Here is an 18,538-nt window from a genome sequence, read left to right as displayed (position 1 = left end):
TTGTATCTTGGGGAGTAATATATAAATTTACTCCAAACTCCTAGTACTGAAGTCACATCTTCCATGCCAAATATTTTCATAAATTTCTTTAAAAATCTACCCTCCTTTGTTATAGTTTACCTTCTGGGACCCCAGACGCATCTTCACTTTTAGAAATCAAATTCCAGTCCCCACCTATAAGTAATATTCCTTGCTGAAACCTGATTATTTCTCCCAGAATTTTCTTAAGTCCATTGTAGCAGTTTTTGGTGGAATATAAATACATGCCAGTGTAATCCTCTTCCCTTGCCAGTAGCCCCTTAGTATATAAATCTACCAAGGTTCATATTACGTTATCAAAAGATAACGTAATGAAACGATCAAAACTTCGAAATGGCAGCATTTCGTAGCTTTTATTGTGGGAGGCTACACCCTTCACACCCCCCATTAAATATATATTCCAACTCCGAGATCGCACTACAGTGAGGAAAAGGGCAAATATTCCAATCCTCACTGTACTGTGATCCCACAATGTGATCTTCGAAATGCTGCCATTTCAAAGTTTTGATCGTTCAATTACGTTAGCTTTCAATAATGTAATAGGAACCCAATCTACCGTTATTGTCTTTTTTATCTTCTTCTATTACTATTGTAGCTCCTTTTGCAAATAATGTAAGAACTGCTCTTTTCCTTTGCCCCAGGTATTCCACTGAATAACCATCCTAAAAACCTTTCTTTATCAAATTCAGATGTTTACGTCTTTCCAAGTGTGTCTCCTGTAACAATAACTATTTGCACTCTACATTTTTAATATAGTTTACTACTCTTTCCTTTTTGTATTTATCTGTGAGACCATTAATGTTTAAAGACATTATAGAAAGAATCAAATTCTTGAGGGATTGTTATTCCCACATTTTATTTATAACAGCTTTTTTGTTAAATGTCTAGCTCCAGCTTTTGTGTTACATGCATGTACTGTTTGGCAGGTTAATCTTTTATATAATTATTTCTTGTCATCTCCATTTGAGACTATGCCACATCTTGCAGAACTTTTTTTTTCCTTAAAACCCTCAAACAAAAATACACAAACATCCCCAATATCCCCCTAAAATCTATTCAATTAATAATACACAAAACTATGTACATCTTTAAATACTGAAGTTTTACTGTCCTAATAAGAACAAATGTTCCAAACTGACAGCCACACACAAAGACTCAGGCTAAACTAAAATAAAGATTTTCCATGTTGAGATGAATGGTAGAGCCTGTGATTATATTAAGTGCTGTCTTGATTTGCCTTATCTTTATAGCTTTCTCAGCTGGGAAAACACTTGAATGCTTTCAGAAAACATTTTCTCCAAGCCATTTCTCTTTATTAGATTGTCTGCTAGAGACATGAGAACCAGATACAAAACTGTTTACTAGAAAAAAAGCCTTATAATATTCAATATTCTTTTTCATTTACTTGCTTTCTCTTAAGACTTGTTACTCTATAATGCTAACAGCCTTAACCCAGTCATTTCCCTATGCAAGAATTATAAAAAGAACACTATTTTTTTCTTTTGTCATTCTCTTTTAACCAGATCATTTCTTTACATTGCAGTGCCTCCATTTTCTTAAAACTGAACAAAGAGAAAGAGAGAAGGGAGAAAGAAAAAAAAAAAAACAGGAGCATCTATTTACATTAGTATCTCCATTACACTTAAAAATAACAGAAAAATTACTTTGTAACATGCAAAGAAAATCATGCACCATTTAAATAATACTATTAAGAAAATAATTGTTTTACTTAAAATTAAAACTTTCTCCCACTTCTTCCCTCTCCTGCATATTTTTCATGAACATTAATGAGATGAAGTGGGGCATATGCTTTAGAGTCCCTTACAAGTTTAACAAAGTTCAAGAATGCCCAATATTTCTAGATGTTCTTGTTCTATTCCTGTACATCTCCAGGAGGGAAGAATAATATTAGCTGAGAACTTAAATTTACCAGAAACAGACTCGAATAATTTTGATTCAACAATGTTAGTAAGGAAATTATTCATAACCTATATTCAGAAACAGTTTCTTCAGATTGTAAAAAAAAAAAAAAAAAAAACTACCAGGGAACGGAACATGTGTTCCTAAAGAAATTCCTGTTACTTCAAGTCAAGTTTTACCACTGTTGATGTGCTGTGATCATGGGGTTATCAGGGTATATTTGTTGCTAGGTAATTCTGACAAAATGAAATCTAAACCAATGCACAGAAGGTTAGTTACAGATTATATGGAAGCAAAACAGTCACTATGTAAAACTAACTGGAGTGGGGTGTTCAGTGGAAAAACTGCAGATGGAATGTGGAAAGTTTTAAAAGAGAAACTGAGTGCAAAAAATAAAAAAAAATGTTTAGCATCAGGATCTTGGCACACAACATCAGGGGGATATATTTCCATAAGAACAAAATATCTGATTAAGGTGAGAGACAAAAAAAGGCACACAACATCAGGGGGATATATTTCTGCAAGAACAATATATCTGATTAAGGTGAGAGACAAAAAATATAAGAAATGGAAGAGAGGTCGAACTACAACTTTGAAAACTGAAAATAAACAAGCTGGGCAAACAGATTAAGCATAGTGTGAGGCAAGATCAAAGAAAATTTTGAAGAAAATGTATATAAAGATATTGAGCATAATAGGAAACCTTTTTATAGATATATAAGATGTGGAAGGAGTAAAGACACACAAATTGATAAACTGTGTGCAGATTCTAAAATTTATTCTCAGACACAACAGATTATAGATATATTTACAAAATCTTATGCAAAACAGTTTGGCTCCACAAAAGGGTTGATAAGTTATCCTAGTGACATTCAGGTAACCCCAGATACTGGGATCAAATTAAATTATACTGAAAAGAATTGCACAAACTGGATCCAAACAAACAGGGAGAAGACAGAATTAGTAACAATAACCTGAGAACACATCAGCAAGAACTTGTGGTACCATTATATCTGTTATTCACTAGGTCATATAAATATGGGGAGATTCCTAAAGATTGGAGACATGCACTTATTAAACCTGTCTTTAAGAGAAAGGGGAGTAGGACAAACCCAGAATCATAAAGGCCCTTAAGTCTACTTTCATGTTGTGGAACAATAATGGAGAAGGTAATATTGGATATGTCATTGTCAGAACTGGATAGGTTGGGACTTGAAACCATGTATCAGCATGCATATGTTGAAAATAGATCTATTACCACCTGTAACATGATGTTCTACAACAATATAATAACAGCTATGAATGAAAAATTGTGCTGTGATGTAATTTATATAGATTTAACTTCAGCATTTGACAGGGTCATACACAAAACACTGGTCAATAAATTAGTACAACTAGGTATTGATGTACTCTTGATAAGATGGATAGCTGCATGGCTTACAAATAGGACATAGCAAGTATCATACAGCAAGTGGACAGGTGAGCCCACAGGGCTCTGTCCTAGGTCCTTACTTGTTTAGATTGTATCTTTCAGACCTAGCTTTTTCACCTGAGGTGTTCTATAGTCTATATGCAGATGACCTAAAATTGGGTAAACTGATTACATGTGTTACAGATAAGGCATGTGGTTTACTATCAAAAGACTGAATCCCAAAAAGACTGAAAATTCAAAATATTGAATAATGAAATTTGCCCCTTCTCCACTGCTGTGTGATCTTGAAGTTGATTGGTATATATATTTAGCAGGGGATGTGGGGAGTGCAGCCCCCCACATGAGGGGAGCAGGGAGGGCTTGCCCCTTGCATTAAAAATGTATTCAATATTTTGAATTTTCAGTCTTTTTGGGATTCAGTCTTTTAATTTTCAGTCATTTGATAGTAAACCAAGGCATGCATGTCTGCAAAATAACTTGACTAAATTGACCATTTGGGCACAGGAGAATAATATGTTGATAAATACATCAAAAACTAAGCACAAGAGATTTGGGAGACATAAATTGAAAGGTGAATATTTAATACAGCACACAGTGATTTAAACTATAGTCTCATTTAAGGACCTGGGTATATGGGTAGATTCAGTTGTGAGTATCTCTAATCATAGCATCCACTTGGTTAAGATAGTTATAGAACTATAGGTTGTATAAAAAGATGTATAAAGTCTAGAAAATCAAAAATGATGAAGTCATTGTTACATTAGACCCAAACTTGAGTATGGAATAACAACATGGAAACCCTATAAGAAAACAAGCATGAGTAAACTGGAAAGAGTACAGCGGAAATATACTAAGATCATCCATGGATGTGAAAATTAAGTTATTATGAATGACTAAAATATCTGAACTTGTACAGTGTCTCTTACAGATATCTAAGAGATCTTTTTCAGGTATATAGGACATTTAGAGATAACTTCCTCTAGGAATGTTTGAGGTTATCAAAAAGTACTAGAGAATAATCAGACAACCTACGTAGAAGATTCTATAGGAATGAGAAGTGTACTAATTAGTTTTCTGAAAGAATAGCTGATGCATGGAACAGACTACCAAATTACAAGTACCAGTTTAGATATTTTTAAGAACAGCCTGGACACTTATTATGGAATCAAGTGTTTTGGTATATTGGCAAGCTAGAAGAGCATTAATGCCCATGCCTGAAATATTTTTATGTGTGTATGTATCTCCCAAACCCTGTCTCTGCTTCATCTCTAGTGCAGTCTCGATTCTTCTAGTCTACACCCATACTTTTTCCCCTCTCAAGCATTTTCCATTGAAACACTGGGAAAGATTTCACTGCCACAGTCTTTCTGTGGTCTTTATTACTAGAGGAACAAGAAACACAATCTCCTTCTGTTTCACATCTCACATTTTGTTGGACAAACTTTTGTATTTCTTGTTAGCATGTACTTCATCAAAAAATTATTTTTTTCCTCCAGGGAAAATATTCTGAAGATAGCTGGGTGCAGCAGTTTGAATCTTATTACTCAGTGGTAGCAGCCTTAATAAAATCTCCAGTCTCTACATGCATTCCTTACCCTGGAGAACACTGATATAGCATCATCACAGAGATGCTGGTTCATGACCAATGACAGCACTTCATCACTACAGGGTTCCATGCCTATCATAGATTCAGGCCCATTGCAGCAGATGAAGACAGTAAAGGCAGCGGTGTTACCATACTCTTAAAAAAAATCATCTCCAGTCTTGTTAGACAAGGTAATGACCTGGAACTCATCCATGTGCAACTAACTATTAACAAAACCCATTATTGTATCATAGCTAACTGTGAGACACTCTATGCCCCCCTCAGCCCATAGCTCCTACCTAACCAGAATTCACTCGCTTTGCATTAAGCCGAACACCATTCTCCTAGGAGACTTCAGCCAACCCTCCCTTATCTGGGAGATGTATACATCCTGAGAAATGCATGTCCAGACATTTCTGGACTTCATCAATACAAACTGAAACTCATCCATGTACTCCTGCAACACCTAAACTTGTACCCAAGCCTCATTACATAACCACCCCCCTTCCTCACACTCCAACTATCACCTTGCTACCCCCACTTTAACACTTTGACATTACAACTACTTCCCCTCCCCTACAAACTTAATACTTCCTTTCCCATTTTGCACTGTTCCCACATTTTCCACTGCACTATCCAATTTTCTTCTGATACTAGACAGACTTTCACTAATCATGTTCCTACTATACCTTCTAGCTCCACTGTTCTTCTTTCTGTCCTTCTTCACTAGCTATCATTGTAACTTAAACCATATTCAACCAACTCCCATCAGCACCTGCCTACCTACTATAAATAACAATAATCATTTCTACGCTTATCTCATCATTCCAGTTCTCCTATGTCTACATTCTCAGACTCTATATCCTTTCCACTACCTCTACTTCTCCAGAATTGAAACTTAAACTGTCTACTTATGACCTCCACACTCCTCAACTAATCCTCTTCTACATTTCTTTACTCTTCACTGGTGACATTTATCCAAACCCAGACCCACCCTCCCTTACCACTCTCACCCTGTCTGCTAATGCTACCCCTGCATCCCCTCTGCTAATGCCACCCCCGCATCCCCTCTGCTATTGCCAAACATTCCCTCCCCTCCCTCAAAACAATTAACCATCATGTCATTAAACACACAAAGTTAAGTCAATAAAATTACAGACTTTCCCTCCTGGATAGCCTGTAACAAACCCCAGATCCTAGCCCTATCTGAAACGTGACTTAAACCCTGCATTTCAGATACTGAAATCATACCTCCAGGATTTAATATGTACCGACTAGATAGAATTCCAAAAAAAGGTGGTGGTGTCACCATATTCTATTCCGAACAGCTTAATATCTCCCCGCTTACTGTCTCCATCCCAAACTTTCAACCTACTGAGCTTCTCATTCTAAACTGTCATTTAAATACCCACAAAATATTTGCTAGTGTATCCATCTACATCCCACCAGTTAATAACATCCCACTCCTTGAGCAAATACTTTTTTTGGTTAGCTCAAAATATTGCCTATGAAACTTTAATCCTTGGAGATGTTAACATAGATTGGAATGACCTAAATATTCACTCCCCCAACACAGCATCAATCTCCATGTTTTTTCTTAACTGATCTCCACCCCCATCTATCTACATAAAAACATACTCAAGTCAACTCTAGATTGGATCCTCACTAACATGTACCATAATCCCTGTACCCACTTCAGCACTATAAGCGACCACCTGCCAACTCTCATCTATCGATACCCCCCCAGCTACAGAGACCTCACCTCTACAGAGACTGTAGAAAACTCACCATCTGTAACCCATATACTCTGAATAGTTATCTTTCCTCTATCACGTGGTCTTTCCTGCACTCTCTGCCCATTAATGAAGCTGTACTTAAATTTAACCATATCTTTCTTGACATCCTAAACTCCCTAGTTCTCTTAAGGAAAATCAGGGTCAAGTCCAACTATGTCCCCTGGCTCACTAGAAATACTCTCTCCCTCATGGCAAAAATAAATAAGGCTTGGAAATTCTGGCTAAAATTTAAATCATCCTCACAATTACAAGACTACAGAGAAATTAGGAACCTCAATAAAAAAAAACATCCACCACGATAAGAAAAACTACTAAATCCAAGCTCAAACTAACCACTACACCAACGCTAAAAGATTTTGGAGTACTATTAACAGAATTCTCCATCCTGGAACCACCACTACCCCCAGCCCCTTCCCTTACAACACCCTAACAAAGACTGCGACACTTCTTAACAAATACTTCAGAGACTATTGCCAGACTCATTCCTAATAACTCCTCTTCTACTACAGATGCCTGTAACACAAACCACTCTACCACTCTCATTCAGGCTGCCAATGCCAACACTTTCGCATTCAAACCTTTCTCTGTTTCCTACATCAGAAAACTACTCCTGAAACGTAAACCCTGCTCTCTCTCTACTGACAACCTTCCTCCTCAGTTCCTTAAAATAGCTGCTGACTCTACTGCTTTTCCTGTCTCTATTTTAAGTAATAGATCTATTCAAGAATCCATAGTTCCTGACCTCTGGAAATCTTTCTACACTATACCTCTACACAAGGGTGGTAATTCAACTGAACCTAGCAACTTCAGAACCATTGCTATCCTGTGTTCTCTGTCTAAAATCCTTGAAAAATGTATCCACTCTCAACTAATTACATATCTTATCCAAGACGATCTCCTCACTCCTACGCAACACGAGTTTCGCTCTAAACGCAGCCCCTCCGCTGCCCTTATTTCCTTCTGTGTGACTGTTGCTATGGCCAGAGACAACAAACTTGTATCTTGCCTGTTCCTTGTTCTAGCTAAAGCCTTTGACACTGTTTCTCACTCCCTACTCGTCTCCAAACTATCCCATTTCAACCTCTCTCACACTGCCCTCAACTGTTTCTCCAGCTACCTCTCTAACAGACAACAATTAGATGGTTTAACTCTTACTCCCCTTTCCTCTCTATTCAAACTGGGGTACCCCAAGGCTCCATCCTTGGCCTTCTGGTATTCAACATCTTTACCAATAATCTCCATACTTCTTGTGGTCTCTGCTCTATCGTCCAATATGCAGATGACTCCACATTGATATCTATTTCTGAAAACTTGACAGACCTGTTAACTACTACACAAAACTCATTTTCTTCTGTAGAACGATGGCTCAATGACAGTCAGCTCATCCTCAATCCCAGTAAAACAAAGCTCCTCCTTTTTCTGCTTAACTATCTCTCCCACTATAAATCTACCTTTTCAATCTCTTCTCTCAACAACACTATTAAAAAAGTTGAAACACAAATTAAACTCCACTGCACTATTATTGATGACCAACTAAAATTTGACCTGTGTGTCCAGCAAAGCATCAAAAAAACACCAAAGATTAGGCCTACTTTACAGAAATAAAAAATACCTTAGTTCAGAATTCAAATGTCCCCTTGCTCAAACTTTCTTATTAGCCACCCTACCCTATGCCTCCCCTATCCTGACTAACCTACAATCTTCCCTTATTCACAAACTCGAATCAACATACAATAACATTGCTAGATTTGCTGTAAATCATCCCTACTCCTCACACCACTGCATGGCCCTACAGAAACATCACTGGCCTGAACTCCCACATTGACTTACTCTCACTCGACTCCAAACTGCTCATTCCCTTCTCAGTAACCCTACTACCTGCACATCACTTTCCAAACTTCTGTCTTATTACACCCTCAATCGTCCTCTTCATAGTTCCAACCAGCTCTTATTACTGACCTATAAACCCTGTAAAAATATAGGCAAAAACCTTTATAAATATTCTGTCTCTCATAGCTGGAACAAACTCTCATTACATATCAGAAGTATAAGTCATGCCAACAACTTTAAAAAGGCACTAAAAGATCACCTGCTTAACTCCAATATGTGTCACTGCAATCACCCCACTTAACCTCCCGTATGCCTCTGTCTAATCACATTCTACAACCTCTGCTTAGGATGTGTCTTAGCATTACTTCTATTTCTTGTAAATATCAGAACATACTAGCTTTTCAGCACTCTGACTAAACCGTTTGTATGTTTATATTTTTAGTACTCACACTTGCTTATGTAACAACTATAATGTGTTCTGTATACCAACATTTCAGTTTGTAATCTATTTTATCTTATGTGTAATGTTTCGTTTTCATTTTTATTACTGTAGAAGGTATTGGAGCTTTACTTCTTGGGTCCCCGCTGAAAATGTTTTTTTTGTAACTCAGATGGACCAACCTGGTTAACAAATGCAAAATAAATAAATAATAAACTGTGTGGACCAGTTAATCTGCACCCAACCACAGGCGCTAAAATCCTGGACTTGGTCCTTACCAATATGGGGTAGCTTTTCTCCCCACAAATTGCAAATTCCTTCCTGGTCAAATTGGACCAGGAGTTAGTCAAATTCACCTTGAAACTGAAGCCAGAAGAATCTTTTAGTACATCTGTAGTCAAAGATTATACCATGAAAAGTGTAGCATGCTGGTGCTGTAAGGTGCATCTCTTGGTTGGGAGGTTGAACTTTCATGGAAGCATGTGTGCAACTCCCAAGGAAGCTAGAGACAAGCTCACAGGGCTGCCTCGGGGTGGGGATAAGACTGGCTATAGAATCCCCAACACTAAACTCTTGCTTCCACCTGGAAACGAATGAGACTGGAGGTTTCTCACAGCAAAGAGCAATAAATGAATCACTTTGTGTACGGGAAAGAGAACCAATGGGACATGTTTAAAAAATTGAAAATTTGCTACAGGGCAGCTGCTATCCAGCTTTTAAATAAAAACTGTTGAATCAAGGTGGCCAGTTTGTATTTTATTTTAGGTTTTCCTTTGAACCTGGATTTCCACATTATTAGTTTCTTTCAGTATTTTCTAATAATGAACTGCTGTTACACTCAGGTGGCTTGGGGATTTCCTTCTGCCTCTACACGAGGTACATGGATGATATCTTTATAAGGAACCATGATGCCTCTACACGAGGTACGTGGATGATATCTTTATAAGTAACCATGGTGCCTCTACACGAGGTATGTGGATGATATCTTTATAAGGAACCATGGTGCCTCTACACGAGGTACGTGGATAATATCTTTATAAGGAACCATGGTGCCTCTACACAAGGGACGTGGATGATATCTTTATAAGGAGTCATGGTGCCTCTACACGAGGGACGTGGATGATATCTTTATAAGGAACCATGGTGCCTCTACACGAGGTACATGGATATCTTTATAAGGAACCATGGTGCCATTACACGAGGTACGTGGATGATATCCTTATAAGGAACCATGGTGCCTCTACACGAGGTACATGGATGATATCTTTATAAGGAACCATGGTGCCTCTACACGAGGTACGTGGATATCTTTATAAGGAACCATGGTGCCTCTACACGAGGTACGTGGATGATATCTTTATAAGGAACCATGGTGCCTCTACATGAGGTACGTGGATGATATCTTTTTATTGCATGTAAGAATGAAATCAATAATATTCCCCATTCCTAGAATATTTAAACAACACTGCTGAATTCTTGAAGTTTACTCATGACATAAGTGTTGATGAAATTTCCAAACTTTATAGGAAACTGACTTAACTCTAATTCTTTTTTTGCACTATTCCAGCTCACATTCTGTAGCACAGATAAAAGCTGTAGTAAAAGGCCATTTTGTTAGAGCAGCACTTATGGTTTCAGTTTTTTTCTGACTTTCTGGATGAATGTAACAACTTTAAAGAAATGTTTTTAAAAAGGGAATATCCAGAAAGTTTTATTGACTGCTCTACGAATGAAGTGGTAATGAAAAGGGGCAACAACTACTTCACCCCTATTCTTAATGGGGGAGATTTTAGGACACAAGGAAACATTATAACTGGTGGTTTACACCATCCATTGAACATGGGTGAGAAACCAAACTACAAGGTTTGTTTTATCACTACTTTTTCTGTAGACCACAACTACCTCAAGTGAATCTTGAATAAAAACTGGAGTAATTTTAATGAAAATAAAGATGTCATGGAAAAACTTGGCAACAGCCCCTTAGTTATTTACAGAAAGTGACTTAGTTTCAAAAATATTTGTGAATTCAGTATCAAGGAAAACAATCATAGACACACTTCTGATATGTTTAAATGTGATAGTTGCACATACTGCAGAAACATTTATTGTAGTATCACCTTTGTAGTAAAGGGGAAATACCTTAAAGTCAAGGGTTGGTATAACTGTATGTCAAAAGTGGTCATTTATTTAGCCCTATGTCAAGGCTGCAAAAGTTTCTATGTTGGAAAAACTGACCATATGTTAAAAGAGAGAACTTACGAACATTTATATGCATTACGGAACAAAAGCAAAATTAAGGCATTGGCAAAGCACCTTATGTCTTGCCTGGAACATGAATTTAAATTCACAGTGCTTGAACAGGTAGAATTGAACCACATGGTGGAACCTTGCAGGTTGCTGCTGGAAAAAAAGAGTTAATTTGGCAGCATTGTTTAAATGCAAGCAGCAACCCATGTCTGAATGAAGTTTCTTCTGTTACTTGTTTGCTTAAACTTAAAGCCTATCAACAATAAATGTGTTTATTTCTTGAAGTGTATTAACAAATTTAGTAATGACTGTTAAAAATTGCCTTTATCTGGGGTTGCTGCTGGAAGAGAGTTTGCTTTAACTTAAAGCCTATCAATGATAAATGTGTTTATTTTTTGAAGTGTATTGACAGTTTTAGTAATGATTGTTGAAATAATTGCTTTTATTTAAATGGCCCTGAGATTTGGTAGTTTTAGTTTCTTTCATAACATTAGTCAAATGGCACATTGTAGAGAAAACAGCTTGTCATGTGACTTCATAGAGTGGATTTTAAATTTTCTGCTCTTGAGTGTTTTTTTTTTTTGTCTGAAGAAGTCTTTTTATTGTGTAAAGATTAAAGTGCTTATTGCTTTATACTTTATATTAAACTTGATGTGTCTTGCAGCAGCTTCTGTTCTTTCTTGTATTTTTAAAACTTAAGTTTTTGGCTGTGCCATATACCTAGTTGCTTCTCTATTATCATCTACATATAACACATGGTAAATGCTTTATAACATCTTTTTCATATTTTAAAGTAACATCCACTTCCAACCTCCCATTCTAAAAACCTCTCTCACCTTTAACTTTCACAATATCAGAAACTAAATAACACATAAATGAGAAATATTTTTTAGTTTCTTTTAACTCAATTTCATCAGTGCAAAATTGAACAACACTTTTTAATTGCGTTCTTTGCTCAGAAAATACAAACTCATTTCACTGGTAACAGTCCTTTTTTTCTCAATTAAACAAAAACATTTCCATTAAGTCTTCAGTCTCAAATGTTAAGTCAGAAAATGTCTCTTTCTCCAAATGATTCAAGGATCTAATGCCTATTACTCAAAGGTAATATTAAATTATCCCACACAAAATATATGTATGTTATTTCTTTTTTCTTATCTGAACAAAAAACCTTTTGTTCTTCCAGCTGCATCAGCATACAGTATGGGACTGCATCCCATGTGAGAATGTCCATCCAACTCATGAATTTTTTCCTTTCAGCCCACCTCACTGTCCATTCCAAAAACCTTTCCCATAATATGAAACCATGAAATCTCAAACTCTTCTCCAGGATCACCTTTGTTCAATAAACAAACCAGTTTTTCATCAGGCAAACCTTCAGAAGCAATTTCAGTTACAACTTCAAAATCTTGAGGTTTAAAGTCAACTAGATTATGATTATTTGTATTATCCACTCACTTTTCAATAGATTATTTGTATTATCCACTCACTTTTCAGTAGTGATTATTTGTATTATCCACTCACTTTTCGTTTTCTCTCCGACTGATAGAATCACGAGCTATCAGCAACACAACAACTCTTTTCTTCCTTCATTGCTGCACAGTTTCTATCGGCTGCCTCTGTGCCATGAACAGAAACAGGAAGTACAGCGAGAAAAACCCTTCCCTCTCACAATGAATAGAGTAAGGGTTCTTTATTTATATGCAAAATAACTCTTATTTACAAAATATTTGCATATTTTCAAATATTTACATATGTAGAATCATATAAATATCCAGATATCCAAATCTGTTTACATATATTCATAATTTGATAATCATGCTATATTTTCATCCTTATTAGACCCCCACTCCTGCTTCCATTACCAACATCTGATTTTACTTAATATTCTTGTTAAAATCCATTTACCATTAAGCATAAGTTCATTTATTCTTTCATTCCATATAATCTGGATATCATAAAATAACTTTTTAATCTATTCTTTTAAGATATTCTTTACTTCCATTCTTATGTCCACATTTAATCATATCCGTGTTTATTTTATCCTCTTTTTATATATTTAAAAAATCTTCTTTATATAGTTTTCCCCATAACGTTTTTACTCTTTAACATTTCAAAACCACATTTTCTGTAGTTTCTTCTTCTTGAAAATGTAAACATATTCTATCACATTTCTTTTATATGGCATATTTCCTTTTACTGGCAATTTATCTATTACTAGTCTCCACAAAAAATATTGACATTCTAATTTCTGATTACACCATAAACATCTCATTTTTATAGCTATAATTTTTTCATCTGTTAAGATTTTCCCATAGTGTTACATAGTAATGTTTTGTCATTACATGCTTATACCATACTTTTCTATCTTTTTCTATATCAATTTTCCACAAAAAATATTTTTCTTGGTAACATTTTATTTCTTCATTTATACACTCCTTTTCTCTTTTACTCTTTTTACTACGTCCTGAAATTTATCATACTTTATATATATATAAGTTTTCCTACTAATCTCTCATCTTTTTCGTCTATCCACTTTCTACAAATTTAATAAAGCAGTGTAAACTGCTGGGTTAATTACCCCTAAACTTTCTTCTCTTTTTATTTACATACAAAAATCCTGTTTTTACTGGATTTAATCTAGAACCCCATATAAATAAAACAATATTTACAATAATTCCTTTTCAAATACTGTTGACGACATAAATACACATGCTAAGTATGCTGTTTTCTCATCAGAACTGAATTAATCAAATAAGTCTTTTTCTCTGAATGATAATTGATATGTTCTCCAGAAAATACATGTTTGCTTTATGTCTTCTATTGTTTTTCCCTTTGAATTCTACTTACATTTATTCCTAAATTTTATAGCCAATACAGACATTTCATTCATAAAATAGATACCCCTTATATTTACTATATCACCTAAACCTTAACTTTTCTCTTTATTTAAAGCCACCCCTATCATCAGTAAGCACACATTTGTATAAATTATTACTTCTTTTATCCAAATTTTGTATTTTGCAGTTATTATAATGCCTCCTTCATTTTGTAATTTATTTCACATACTACTACATTCATAACTAATGCAAAGAGTATACAATTCATTGGACATTCCTGTCTTACACCTCTCTTCATATACACCTCTTACTTAACCAGCCATTTACAAGTATTTTTACTTTACTATTACTATATGCTGACATACATAATTTCCTAACTTTCTCAGCTGTATTATATTCTTTCATTATTACCCATAAGATTTCATGTCCAATTATATCAAATGCCTTATTAAGGTTTCCTATCATGATTTTTGCTTCTTCTTTTCTGTTCATAGTATCATCCACAATTTCTCTATCATTAATAATTCTTGACAACTCTTCACCTTTGTAGTGTATATATATATATATATATATATATATATATATATATATATGTGTGTGTGTGTGTGTGTGTATACCGTCTTCCATCTAATTTCTCATTTTAGTTTCACATCTCTTTTGCATTATTTTCATAATGATCTTATCATTATTATTCAATGCTACTGGTCTCCAGTTTTTACTTGTCTTCTGTCTTCCCTCTTCCATATGAATTTAAGTATTCCACTACATAATTCTTTATACATAAAACCTTCACTTAACCAATCATTAAAAATCTTTAAACATATTTTTGCCAGTCCCTTAATTTTTATATATTTCATACCCTATTCCATCTGGGCCTGCAGCCAAATCTATATCTACTTGTCCTAATATTTTATCTAGCTCATTCAAAGAAATCTCCTTTTCTAACTCTTTAATTTATTTTTCTGTTAACCTTTTTTTTTTACTTTTGACGTTTGTTCACTATCTTCTTTTTTCTGTAAACATTTCTTGTACTTATTGTACTGCACTATTTTTAATCTTTTCCTGACTTCTTTCTATTTCTCCTTTTATATTTTTATTTCTCTCATTACACTACCATTTCCCTTTACTAATCTGCTTAAGTAACTCGATACTTTTCTTTTTTATTGTAAAAATATCTTTACTTATATAACGATTCTTGTATTTTTTCTTGATTTATTTCATATAATTCTATTTCTTTGTCAAAGTACTTTCTATCATTGTGTTCTAAATCTTACAATGTATTGTTATATGTTCTTTTATACTTTTCTTTCTCTACTTTTCTCACATCATATTGCCAATGTAAAAAGATTTTTTTTATATTTTTCCTTAAATATTGCCAACCATTCAGAGCAATTTTTATAAAATATTCTCATAGTAATATGATCTTTCTGTAACTGTATTACTAATCTCTTTCCTTCTTAATTCCATGCTTTCTTATTTATCATTTTATTACATTGCCTGTTTTTATATATTCCTTATTTTCTTTTATCTCTAGCCATATTGCAAGATGATCTGAAAATCCAGTTTCATCTACCTCCTCTTCTCCTATAACTAAACCTTCTGACAATATAAAATAATCTATTTCAGTTCTATACATACCCCTTTGGTCTTTCTTTTTACACATACCTCTTTAATCACAATTGAAGTGCCCTGTTATTATAATATTCATGTTTATCATTACATAGTCTAAAATCTGATAAAATAAGCTTTCCCCTTCTTTACAGTTAGTATAAGCATACAGTGTTATAATTCCATAGACTTGTTCTTTCTTTTTTAAATCTACAATTGTTAATCTTCCCATTTTTGCTTAAGTTGCAACTAATATCTTTACTGTATTTCTACAGAATATGGCTATTCTAGAACATCTTTCATTTCCCAAATTCCAGATTATCTTTCCTCCCCATAATTTCTCTGTAATATTCTTCATTTGTTAAAACTTGTGTCTTCTAGTAAAACTACATATACATCACATGTTTTGCACCACTCCAAAATTCCTATTCTTTTTATTATATTCTTAATACTCTTCACATTTACAGAAAGCACTCCACATTTTTCATTTTCCCTTTTCCTTGGATTCATGGCTTCATAAACTCATAACTAACTACTGGACTGCCTTTCTTAGTAGGCCACTTGAAGCCTAACCAGTTTTCCTTCCCATAAGTGAAAATCAAACTTTGTACCTTGTGTGTGTGAGTCAAACACCTTGTCCATTAAGCCAATACCCGAACTTTAGCTGTATGTATTCATTTTCATCCATTTCCTTTCTTTTTTTTTCTTTTGTGTTTGTTCCTTTAATTTTTTTCTGTCTTTTACCAATGGAATTCTTTTTTTTAGTTACTTCCTTCCAGTTTATATCCTTTTCATCACTTATTTCAGAACCTTTATCTACACCTTCTTTATTATTTTTTCTCATCCAATTTTTTTTTCTATTACTACTACTTCTAAAATTTCTTCTCTTTATTTTCTTCTCTTTCTTTTTCCTTACTGTTATTTTCATTTTTGCAATCCATTCATAAATGTCCATGTTTATTACAATTATAACATTTTAATTTACATTGTTTGCATCATGTCCCATGTCCCCACAAATACAATTTTTTTTTCACAATTACTTATCAAATGCCTTTCTTTTCCACAAAAAATACATTTTGGGTTGTGCCCTGTATTTTACAACAATCCTATTCCCCTCCACATGTATCATGCTTGGTATATGTATAATTTTTTCTCTTTCTGTTTTTAATACAATATTACAATCCAAGCTACCATTTTGTTATAAACATTTGCAATGTCCAGTACTTCTTTAGATAAAGCTTTCAAATGTCCTTTCAAAGTCTCTTGTTCTACCTCTGTTTGCAACTGTACACAAATTTTCCTTTTTGTTTCCCTGTTATATGTGTTTATCACATAAAGATTCCATGGATAACAGTCTTTCTTTTTCCATATTCACCAAGAAAAATTTCCATTGAAAAGCAGTCTCAAATATAAAGTCACAAAATGTCTTTTTGTTAATAAGAACAAATGCTGTTATGTTATGTGTTTTACACCCAAATAAGCTATTAAATTGCCCCACACTTCATAGCTGTCCATTTGTCGTCGTTACTTTGAATCCTTACCATGTACGTCCATTTTTAGTTTTCTTCTTCATTCTTTTCTGCTACTTCACTTTTTCCTTCTTTTACTTTCTCTGAATATGTTTTTTTCCCATCTCACCGCTATTCTTCAGGATTGTCTTTTTATCCTCCTTTATTTTCTCCATAATGTCCCCCCCCCCCCCCGGAAACATCTCCTTCATTTTCTGGTTCACTCTGTACCACTATTTTTTTAAGTAAATCATCCTGCAGCCCTCCTGACTGGATGGTTGTAATTATACATCCATCATTTACTGAGTCATCTCCATCAAACAGTTCCTCAGAATACTGCATACATTCTCTGGTCTCAGTAGTTTCTTATACTACTCCATCACCTCCTTCTGGCTCCATCTGCCTCCCTGTTTCTCCAGCCTGCCTCTGGGCCTGCAATGGAAACAGGAAGTGCTCCTCCAAAATGGATCTCACTCATAATAATGATGAGTAGGGGAAGTTCCACGATGCCCTAGCCAAATTTCACAAGGTACTACAAATACCACCTCAATCTCTTCTGAAAAGTGGCTACTACCATTGTGGGACTAACCCAGTTAATAAAGGATAAAATAAATAAATAAATTGGAATCATCTGGGGGTTTACCAATATGTCAGATGCATATTTATTGTTTAATGAGTGCTAGCTGATGATGGCATAGTATAACTACTGAAAATCAACATGACTAAATAAAAATATAGAAGTGTTTTTAGTTCTTAATGTTTTACAATTTCCAGCTCTGCATGTGTATCCCATTATTCTAGTTTAATATGGCTGAAAAAGCACCTCAAAGAAAACTAAATGAAATCATGAAAAATAATAAATAATGTATATTGTATATTTCCTTTTAGAACCAACATTCTTTGGTTGCAGAATCTGCAGTCATCGGGTATCCACATGATATAAAGGGAGAAGGTAAGTCATGGGACAGAGCTAATAACTGAGAAAGGCAGACCAATAATAAATTCATACTTTTATTATATAAGCTTTTTGTGTGTATTTCTCAGAATTTCCTCTACTTTTTTATTGGGTTCATAATACTAAATGATAACATTTCATAATAAAACTCAATTATTATTATTATTACCTTGATTTTTGTTGTATTATTTAATTTCATGTTCTCTCTTGTCTTGCGAGCAGACCCTTAATTTGTTTGCTTGTATATGTTAACTGGGGTAAAGCACTGGTCCACATGGATCTTTTTCAGTCTCATCCCAGGAGCACTGGCTGATTAAGTGACTTACTCGGAGTCACAGA

At 34.6% G+C, this 18,538-nt stretch overlaps 1 protein-coding gene across 2 annotated transcripts in view; it reads left to right on the top strand.

Annotated features, from left to right (window-relative positions):
* LOC122804648 (acetyl-coenzyme A synthetase 2-like, mitochondrial) overlaps positions 1-18,538 on the top strand; it is an 874,305-nt gene that overhangs the window by 804,031 nt on the left and 51,736 nt on the right. For both annotated transcript variants that reach the window (XM_044074629.1, XM_044074630.1), the window contains exon 12: positions 18,133-18,196. In XM_044074629.1, coding sequence (XP_043930564.1) covers positions 18,133-18,196 — 64 coding nt within the window. The remainder of the gene's footprint in view (positions 1-18,132; positions 18,197-18,538) is intronic.

Source organism: Protopterus annectens, chromosome 6.part0 (genome assembly GCF_019279795.1).
Source record: "Protopterus annectens isolate FY-2018-M chromosome 6.part0, PAN1.0, whole genome shotgun sequence".
Taxonomy (NCBI): Eukaryota; Metazoa; Chordata; order Ceratodontiformes; family Protopteridae; genus Protopterus; species Protopterus annectens.
The sequence above is the reverse complement of the archived record's forward strand: the minus strand, read 5'-3'. Positions and strand labels throughout refer to the sequence as shown.